The sequence below is a fragment of the Sinocyclocheilus grahami genome, unplaced genomic scaffold (genome assembly GCF_001515645.1).
Source record: "Sinocyclocheilus grahami isolate Dianchi unplaced genomic scaffold, SAMN03320097.WGS_v1.1 scaffold2181.1, whole genome shotgun sequence".
Classification (NCBI taxonomy): domain Eukaryota; kingdom Metazoa; phylum Chordata; class Actinopteri; order Cypriniformes; family Cyprinidae; genus Sinocyclocheilus; species Sinocyclocheilus grahami.
Window position 1 is genome coordinate 15,104 of NW_015507360.1, and position 10,986 is coordinate 26,089.

Consider the following 10,986-nt stretch of genomic DNA (forward strand, 5'->3'; position numbering starts at 1 on the left):
ACACACACACACACACACACACACACACACAGACACACACACACACACAGAACGCTTTCCGTTCAGTTTCATACATCATACTGCTTCTGTCTGTCATGCTATTTCAAACATTTTCTCCCTCCATCTCTGTCACTCAAAGAAATGATTTGGATTCAAAATAAGCTCAAATCAACATCACAACTGACCCTGCACACTTCTTTTTTTTAATACACTTTTTTTTTTATTACGCTACATTATCCAAAGCATCAACACAAAATACAGAACAATTACAACTTTCCGTCCTGAACGTATATAATAAAGTTAAAATAATAATACAATTATATATATATATATATTAATAAATAATTTTTATCAACTCTATTTTTATTCAATTTTGTTATACTGTCCAAACAATCACCATAAATATAAGTTCCCCACCTGAACATATAAAATTCAAATACTAATATTAATACAATTATATAAGAATTATATTATATGTAGCGTCTGGACCAATCCAACACACTATATATTCTCTTTTTATATGACAAATACTCTGTAACCTCAGTTTGTATGTGTATGTTAGACCGGCTTTATGTGTTTATGTAGTATGTTAGACTAGTTTAAGTTTTTATGTAGTTAATAAAACCTTACTTGTATCACACTTGACGTGTTCATTGTTTACTCATAACCGGAGTCAATAATCATGCAGATTTACGTTACAAACTTATAGAATTGTGCAGTAAGAAGGTTATTTCCTTTAACCAGGAAATTAACGTTCTTAGAATTGACAAGACGGTTGACCCTGAGTGGTCAGCTAAATATCTACAGTGGATCTAAAATATGAATAGTTAATTATAACTAGTTATGGTTAATTATTCATATTTTCCATGAGCTGATTTGCTACATATACATAAAAATTATATACTATTATTAATTATTTTTTAATTCTATTTTTATTCAATTTTGTTGCACTATCCAAAGATCAGTAGAAAATACAGAACAATTACTTCTGTGCCTAATAATTTCCCAACTGTAAATATATACTAAAAGTTAAAATGAGAATAATATATTAATTATATATAATATACAAAAAGTATGTTTACATTAATTATCAATAATTTTTTTATATTCTATTTTTATTACATTTTATTAAATTAAAGTTATACTATCCAAAGGATCAACAAAAAATTCAGAACAATTACAAATTTCCCACTGAAACATAATAAGAGTTAATTTGCAAAAACAGATAACATTCTGCATACCAATTATTCTCAATCAAACTGCAGATGGATTATTTTGATTAAGTTAAAAAAAACTAAAAAAATACAGCTAACTAACACAATAAAAACATGATTTTTGAAAATTTAAAAAAAATGTAGTTATCTGTTTTTGCAAAACAACACTCTTCAAATGAAGTCCACTCAATAATAATGAAAAAGAAATAAAAAAAGAAAGAATACACAGTATTTGAACTCACCCACGGCGTCGGCTCCGAGGAGGCGCAGCATTTTGCATTCGGCGACGGTCTCGAAGGACGGGCCGGCCAAGGCGCTGTACACGCCGTCCTGCATGAACGCAGAGTAATCCAGCTCCGCTGCGACCGCATGAGCCAGCTGCTGCAGATCACGGTCATACGCATCTGACATACACGGAAAGCGCTCGCCGAACCTGCGCAGAACACCTCAGTGGTTCTCAACCCTCTCCATGAAGAACCCCCAGCCCTGCACACTGTGTGTGTCTCCCTCATCTAACTAAAAACTAACACAATAAAAACATGATAACATAATAAAAAACATGATTTTTGACAATTTAAAAAAAATGTAGTTATCTGTTTTTGCAAAACAACACTCTTCAAATGAAGTCCACTCAATAATAATGAAAAAGAAATAAAAAAAGAAAGAATACACAGTATTTGAACTCACCCACGGCGTCGGCTCCGAGGAGGCGCAGCATTTTGCATTCGGCGACGGTCTCGAAGGACGGGCCGGCCAAGGCGCTGTACACGCCGTCCTGCATGAACGCAGAGTAATCCAGCTCCGCTGCGACCGCATGAGCCAGCTGCTGCAGATCACGGTCATACGCATCCGACATACACGGAAAGCGCTCGCCGAACCTGCGCAGAACACCTCAGTGGTTCTCAACCCTCTCCATGAAGAACCCCCAGCCCTGCACACTGTGTGTGTCTCCCTCATCTATCACACCCGAGTCACCTCATCAGCTCATTACTGGAGACTGCAGGACCTGAAGAGGGTGTGTCAGATACAGGGAGAGTGCTGGGGGCTCTTCACGGAGAGGGGTGAGACCCACTGACCTGGAATCACACCATGTTCTAATGAACTGCTTGCTCTCCGTTTCTGTGCATTTATTATGTTTGGTCTGATTGATGAACTCTGAACCTTGAATACACAGATCTGAAAACTGCAAAAGGTGATTTATTGTGTAAGGTTTTTCCTTTGTTTCCTAACTCACAAACGTAAGGGTGTGTAGTCACACGGGCCTTTGTGTGTTTCTTGACTTCTTAGACTGACTTGACTTGAAGTCTGGTTTGATTAAACGACAGAAACTCTGTCGGGCACCTCAGCATTTCAAAAGAAAATACTTTTTTCAGCCAAGAGCCGGAAACGTTACCAAACATCCTCATTCAGGTCAAACTGCAGCGGACGGTTTCTCTCAGTCAGTGAGTTTCATATACATTCAATATTTATACATTTTAGTTTTAGTTTGGGTTTCAGTCTACTGCTTTTGTTATGTTTATTAGTGTTTTTAAAAATATATTTTTACTACTTTAATTTTATTTCAATTTCCATTTATGTTTTTTTTGAAGTTCCAGTCTTTCATCTAATATTTTTTTTATTTTATTAGTAGCTTTTTTTTTTTTCCAATTACTGAAAATGATTTTTAATAGTTTTAGCTAACAATTATTAGTTTACACTGCTCCCAGTCATGTTTTAGTCATTTTGTCATGTGCGTTTTTGTCATTTATTTTTATTTCAGTTTTAATTTTAGAAATGTTGTGCTTTTACCAGTTCATTTTTTTTTTTGAAAGACTCTATATAACTTAAATTACATTTAATTTCAGTAATTTTGTACCGTATGTGCTTTTGTAAATGTATTACTTTAATTATTCTATATAGCTTTAATTATTCTTTATTTCAGTTTTGATTTGAATGATTTTGTTACATGCTTTTTTTATAAGTTTAATTCATTTTTATTTCAGTTTTAATTTTAGTAATTTTGCTATGTGATTTTGTCTTCTTTATTATTATGATTATTATTTAAAAATAGTCATTTTTAGTCAATTTAGTCTTTCGTTTGAATTGGTTGCTAGGGCAATATTACGTTTTTGGTTCCGTTTTTAAGTTTTGGTCTTTCATCTAATATTTACATGTTATTTCAGCTTCATTTCAATAACTAGTACCGTTTTTAGTTAACAATAACAGCACTGCTCCTAATCAAAGGCGTCTCTGCTGTTACTGAATCAGATTCAGAGCCTCACCTCTCGTCGTTGGCTCCCACTAGCGGGTTGTTTCCAGCGAATCCGGGAATATTGATGTGGTCTTTGATGACCATGATGTCTCCCACTGTGAAGTCCGGGTTGAGTCCGCCGGCGGCGTTGGTCAGGATGACCGTCTCCACTCCCATCAGCTTAAACACACGCATCGGCATGGTGGTCTGCCGAAACCAGATCATCACAGCATCATCACAACGTCACGTTTCACCTCAAAATCAACAGAAATATGTCATGCACAAACTAACATCTGCAGGATAATTAGGAGTTCTTGCACTCTGACATTGTTCTCAGAGGAGCTGGAGATGATTGTGTAACTCTGTGAACATTTCACACGTGTAAAGTTTGCTTTGTATTAATAAAGAGACTGTAAAAACGCCGCTGATATTTACATTCAGCAAACACTGATAATACAGGAGCCGCGACACAGCGCAGGAGTTAATGAAAGAGCAACAGGAACAAACGCTCTTCCAGGAAATATTTGTGTAAAGCTCTCTGGTCTTTAATAACGTTCTCAAACATATCGTTTATACATCGTTCATGGAAGGTTTTATCTAACATATTTAAACGTTACTACTTTTTCAGAACTTTAAAGAATGTTCAAAAGTAACATTCCTAGAATGTTTGCAAACTGATACAACGTAACATTCCATTTATGTGTTCTATGACGCTTGCATCAAGGCTATTATAATGAACTAAAACTACATCGAAAACCATAAAAACGTTTTGTAGCTTAAAATAAAAAACTAACTGAAATAAAATGAAAAATGAAAAACATAAACTTATTTCATTTCAGCTAGTTGCCATGGCTGTATTTCTAGTTTGATGTAGTTCAGCGTGAAACAACTAAAACTAAACCTGAAATAAAAATGACAGGCAATTATATAGACATGTTTGTTTTTTTAAATGAGTAAAACTAAAATTTAAAAAGTATGATTTAACAAACATGAACATATTTTAATTCAGCTAGTTGCCAAGGCAACATTTCTCATTTTCTTTTACTATATAGTCTATATAGACAAATATATATTTTTAATTAAAATTTAAATAAATAAAAATAACTAATAAAAACAAAAATGTACTAAATTACTAAAACATGAACTAAAATTCTAATAAACAGAAAATGTAAAAAATAAAAAAAATCTAAACATTAATAAAAGCTATATGGCAATGATGCTTAAAAAACATGCATCACCAAGAAAAAACATTTTAAAAAACTAGATGTTTCAGAGAACAATCATTTTCATAACTTAATGGGACCGCATGCAGAGCGTTAGAACACATTTAGTTAGCCAAGTCTATTTGAGATGAACTGTTAGTGTGTTAATCACCTTCTGAATGGGGTATCCTTCATACAGATGAAACCTGCCCTGCATGCAAACACACGGCGTTCCTTTAAGCTTGCCGAACACCAGCCTTCCAGCGTGCCCGTGAACTACAGAAAACACAGTTAGGAGTCAGTCTGGAGACGAGTACAGCACAATCAGCCGTCGCAGCACATGGTCTGAACTCACCGGTGCTCCGAGGGAAGCTGGGGATGTCGCTGTAGTCGATGACCAGCTGATCTTTCAGCATTTCTGCCAGTCCTCCGAGACCGGAGCCGCACACGATCCCCAGCAGGGGGCGCACTGGAGCCTGAGCCAGCAGCCAATCAGCTGTGGCCTTACACTCCTCATAACTGTACCTGAGGGAGAGCAGAGAGACGGTCCTCAGGCTTTCAGTCAAACAAGTGTGCATTTACTCTCATTCAGTATCATTAGAAGCAAAATGTGGAAAATAATTCTTCTGGATCAGGGTTGTAATAATTAATTAAAACAAATAACACTAAAAAAAACATTTCGGTTACTTGAAATAAAATAAATATTAACTGAAATAAATTATTTTAAAAAACCTTAAACTTGTTTTATTTCAACTAGTTGCCAAATCAACATTTTTCATTTTCATTTAGCTTAATTAAATAAAAATTATGTTGATATATTTAAAAAATATAAAAATAAAAATAACAGATACAAACAAAAAAACTAAAATCTTAACTGAAATTAACTTTAATTTTCTATCATTAGATTTACTTGAGAAGCAAAATGTGTAAGATCAGGGTTATTATAATTAACTAAAACTAAAGACATAAAAAAAACATTGAAATATTTGATTGAAATAAAATAAACATTAACTGAAATGAAAATTAACTTATTTTAATTTCAACCAGTTGCCAAAGCAGCATTTCTCATTTTCATTTAATTTAACTAAAATAGCTTAAAAATTTAAATAAAAACTACTATATACACATATTAAAAAAAGATTAATAATGAGAAATACACTCATAAAATTCAATGACAAAACAACAAAATATATAAGACAATAAGGCATAAAAAAACATTTCTGTTACTTGAAATTAGTGTTAATTTTGACAGCAAATTTTGATTTAGTTTTAGTCATATTTTAGTCATCTGTCGACTTTTAGTTGACTAAATCTACAGTAAATTTAGTCGGCTGAAATCTAATGGGTTTAGTTACAGTGTCATGCATTTATTAAGCATTTCTCTAAAATGTCCAAAACCACTTCTCATAAAGAACAAGAACATGGTCTTCTTATTAATGAAGTACCAATGGTTATATATATATGAACAAAAAATATCGATACTAAGGTGTTTTATTTACCATTGATTTTGTTATTTCAACAAAACAAAAAAAAAATGCGTACAATATGCATTGCACTGGACGAATAACCTTTGTTAGCAAGTAATGGTGTAGGATAGTGCAACAGCCATTCACTGGCAGTCCCTAATGAAAATGAACCATGGTTTTACTAAAATGACCGTAGTTCAACTGTAGTATTTGTAGATTTGAATCATGTGTAAACAAAAATATGCATTTTAAACATAAAGTTAAGTGCTTATCATTACCCATTTACTCTTAGTAATTTAATAATTTCATAAATTTCATAATTTAAAAGTTTAGTTCAGAAGTATCGAATCGGTATCGATATCGACGATACTGCCTTGAAAAATATCGGTATCGTATCGAAAGCAAAATAAGAGGTATCGCCCCATCCCTAATCTCTTCCCAAATCATCCCTCCCTAACATTTTCATCTCGTTTTTATTCGTTGACGAAAATGTCAATAGATTTACGTCATCGTTTTTGTCAAAAAGAGTTTTATTTCGGTATCGTCTCGTTGTCGTCTGTGAAAAAAAATTTGTTGACGAAAATTATTTGTCAATGAAATTAACACTGCTTGAAATAAAATAAACATTAACTGAAATAAAATATAAAAAGGTCAACTTTATTCATTTCAACTAGTTGCCAAAGCAAACATTTCTCATTGTCAGTTAGTCTAACTAAAATAACAAAAAAACTGAAATAAAAATTACTATATAGACATCTAAAAAAATAACAGACACTTTAACTAAAATAAAATATGAATAATAAAAAAAAATTGTTTTATATATATATAGACTATAATGACGTCACATTGGTACCAAAATAACATTATTCTGGATAAAGTAAAGAATTTTTTTAACCCACTGCCAAATTTTTTTTTTTTAGCTTAAGCTTCACTAAATAATGTTGTACGCTCAAACATAAATAGCAATGTTTTTAAATCAGCCTATCACTGCCTTTGTTGGAGTCGTTCTGTCTGCCTTCTTTCCCATGTGATGTTTCCATAACAAATCATCTGAGCTCAATGTGATCAAATAAAAACACTGGTTACACAAAATAATGGCTGGACAAGTCTGATTATGCAAATGAGCCCTCTGAGCAATTCTGCTAATGATTCACACTGAAAACTCCCCTGAACCAGCCTCTGATATAACTCACTTCCCAGATAACCACTCTTGGTTCTCAGAACGTAGTGCTGTATATACCGGTTCATACCGAATACCGGTGTTTATTTTTGTTATGATATGAATTTTTAAAATACCATAATACCGGTGTATGTCGCTTAAACAACGTTCAGAAACGGGTCTCTTTTCACTGTTGCACTGTGGTGAGGGCACAGCTGTATGTGTTACTAAGCGTGAAAGCTCCGAAACTGAAGCTGTAGAACTAATAGAACGTGATGACACAGAAGAACTCATCCACAATATCCACACTGACCTCCACAAATATCCAGCGCCCGCTGTCATCAGCTCCCGCGTCTCACACACGAGCGCGACTTTAGCACTAGATTTAGCTACTTTCAGACCCTTTTAGTGGCTTTCTTCCAGAGAATACTCATACTGACAAACCTAGCCGCTCTTTAGTGTAGATGCATGCTGAGTTTATCAGACGATGCTGTGATTATAAATGAGAGAGACTCCTGGTTAACATGTATTAAAAGGGGTCGTGTTTAGTCACTATGTAGTGTGGTATTTTTTGACAATATGCACTCATCATGACAGTAAAATAGTGCATTCTAAGTCAATACACTGCAGTATTTCCTCTCAATCAGAAGAAGATATGGTTAACACCCGCTCATGCATGAAAACAAAATACCGTCATGTACCGTGAAACCGGTATAATTGAGAAAAATACCGTGATATACATGTTTGGATATACCGCCCAGCACTATCAGAACGTTTTGAAAACCTTATTTTATGGATAAAAAACATAAAAGAAGGTTGCTAGAACGTTATCATTTGGTTCCCCAAGAAAGCAAAAGGGAAGCAGATATTAAAGGTCTATGTTTGCCGGGTTACTGAGTGGAAAGTGTGTTCTAGAAGCATTAAGTTTCTCTGAATGTTCACAATGTTTAGAAACCTGTTGTATTGTTACACGAATGATATCGGAACGTTCCACTGTATCAGTCTGCAAACATCTTGAGAATGCTACTTTTGAAAGTTCTCTGGATGTTCTGAAACAAGTATAGTTACATTGCTTTTTAAACCGTTAGATGCTTGTTCATAACTTTATCGCCTACACCTTATTACTTCACTTTTCACTCTTCTCTGTTAAGGTGCTTATATGAGCTTTGTTGATGTAAAATATCATCATAATAATGTGTCACATGGATGAAATATTATAAGTGCGTCAAACCCGTTTAACAGGTTCCATCACTATCTATTCGTTTACCTTTAACTGTTAAACTCAGAGAAATGACTGCGCAGAAAGATCATTTTAAAGATGATACAGCGCGCTTATTATATGATTTCTGACGCAATATTGGCCACATGCGCGCGCTAGACATAATGTGCCATATGCAACACGAAGCTAAAATGATCCACGTCACGATTAGAGTGTAATAAAACCCCTTTAGTGAAGTGTTTTAAACTCACCCTGCAGATGAATCAGGAAACATTGAAGAACTGTAAATGAAGAATGAAGAATGGAATAGTTTGTCTGTAGTGTTCCGCTTAAACTCGTTTCTCCGGCTCTGTGACGTGCGTGTGTGTGTGTGAGAGTGTGTGTGTGTGTGTGTGTGTGTGTGTGTGTGAAAGAGAGAGAGATGACCTCATTAAACGCGTTTCCTCCTCCATCCACGTTCGCTCTCATTGGCTGCGCGCAGTGCTTTGTGACGTCACTCGCCGCACCTCTGACAAACGGAAGATCAAAGGGGAATAGTAACAGTAGATGTATAAAGCGCTTGTTACATTATTCCGTGTATAGCCTACATCCCCTAGATGCACACTTTCCTGCACCAGTATTTTTGATAGTATTCAACGGAAGAAAGCATGGTCAAAATTTGCATTTTTTAAATAAAATAAGAGAGGTAGGCTACATTTTAAGATTTTGCATAATGTTTATCTTTTTTTTTATCTCTCTAGCTTATGTGTATTCTGAAAAGTTGAGGAAGAAACTTTACTTCATTTATTGTATCATTGCAATCAGGTTAAATGTCTTTGTGAGAACTTAAGTTGTTATTTATCTTCTTTTAAAATGTGATATTACATTTTAAATTATATATATATATATATATATATAATTGTTATGTTGTTAATATATATACATATATATATATTTGTGTGTGTGTGTGTGCAACGTGATCTCATGATAATTCGTATGTATTTTACGTAAAATGTGGTTCTATAAAACGTACATTTACTTACGTTTTTACAGGCACTAAAATGTACAATACTGACGTATTTTCAGCATTTAAACGTACAAAACTGACGTATTGACGACACCTAAAAATAAATCCTTATGAATATTGAAATCGCGGCATTAATTTTATTAGTTTTTAGTTGTCACATTAATTAACTTGTTTTCAATTGCTTTATTAAATTGTTTACTTATGAAATTATAACATTTCGTTTTGTTGTGATTTCTGCTGCCAGCTCGTTTTCAAGAATATGCCTACATAATGTTAAACACGACTTCACTTTAAACCTTAAAATAAATAACATTTCTGCAATCGTTTAACCTTTACTTGTCATGTAATGTTTACATACGTATTTATACCTACGTATAAACATGAGACCAGGCTGGTGTGTGTGTGTGTGTGTTGCACTGTACATTTTTTATCCACAAAAACAAATTTCTCAAGATGTTACCTAGATTTGATGTCTTTCTTGCTGACATTTTGCTTATTGTTAAATCTCTTAAACTTGATAACCATAAGAATAACACGTTTCTTTAGGCTTATGATGATATTTGTCTTACTGATTGAGGTGTCATTGTTTTTTTTCTTCTTCCTCACTTTCCTTTCTTTATGTTACTGTATTTCAATGCAGTGTTGTTTTTTGTTGTTCTTTTTTTGTCTTGCAATAAAAAAGGAAGAGTTTCAAATGTGGGAAGTGTTTCTGTTTAATCCATTTACGTACATTTTTGACCAACCGATAGATTAATAAATGCAGTTTGCTAATATTAAACCCTGAAGTTGGGCCGTAGGCTTATTAGAGACTCTTAAGAATAAGAATAAGAAACCTATAAAGATGTTTTGTGCACTCTATACCCTATTGTACCCTTATTCTTATTTTTATATTGTTGTAAAAATTATTTATTTATTTTTGTTGTCGCTTTTTCTTTCTTTTTTTGTATGCATAATTTTATAATTTAAAATGTTTGCATTTTAACCAACGTGCATGTTTTATGTTAATATTCATATAAACAACAGTTAATTTAATTAAAAGAAAAATTTAATTGTGCAGAAATATGTTTAGAGGTTGCACATGAAGCACTGCAACACAAATAAAGCTAAATAAATGTATTTATTTATCTGAGACTTGGATATTACATGTTTTCTTAATATATGGAAGAGAATGGAACTCATTTATGAATATATGTATACAAAACAAAACATATTTTAAGCATTTAATATATTTAAAACAGCCAAAAAGAATACCATAACAACACTTTAGAAAAAAATAGTAAGTAATATACAGTATATAGGAAATGCCAAACAATAAGCATTTCAGTTTTAATATCAATTTTATTTAATGAATATATGTATGCAAAATAAATTTATAAAATTATATTGAACCAACACTGAGAATTAATATTTAAAACAGTCAAAAATAATGATATGAACATTATAACATGAACATTATATGAAATACCATAAATGACTAGTTAAGATTTTTT

At 33.0% G+C, this 10,986-nt stretch overlaps 1 protein-coding gene across 1 annotated transcript in view; it reads right to left on the minus strand.

Annotated features, from left to right (window-relative positions):
• Positions 1 to 8,879, minus strand: part of LOC107574318 (purine nucleoside phosphorylase-like) — a 10,385-nt gene extending 1,506 nt beyond the window's left edge. Inside the window, exons 1-5 of the mRNA XM_016260763.1 lie at positions 8,742 to 8,879; positions 5,002 to 5,171; positions 4,819 to 4,922; positions 3,476 to 3,651; positions 1,902 to 2,092 (exon numbers count right to left, since the gene is read on the minus strand). Coding sequence (XP_016116249.1) covers positions 1,902 to 2,092; positions 3,476 to 3,651; positions 4,819 to 4,922; positions 5,002 to 5,171; positions 8,742 to 8,764 — 664 coding nt within the window. The 5' untranslated portion in view covers positions 8,765 to 8,879. The remainder of the gene's footprint in view (positions 1 to 1,901; positions 2,093 to 3,475; positions 3,652 to 4,818; positions 4,923 to 5,001; positions 5,172 to 8,741) is intronic.
• Between the last annotated feature and the right edge of the window lie 2,107 nt (positions 8,880 to 10,986).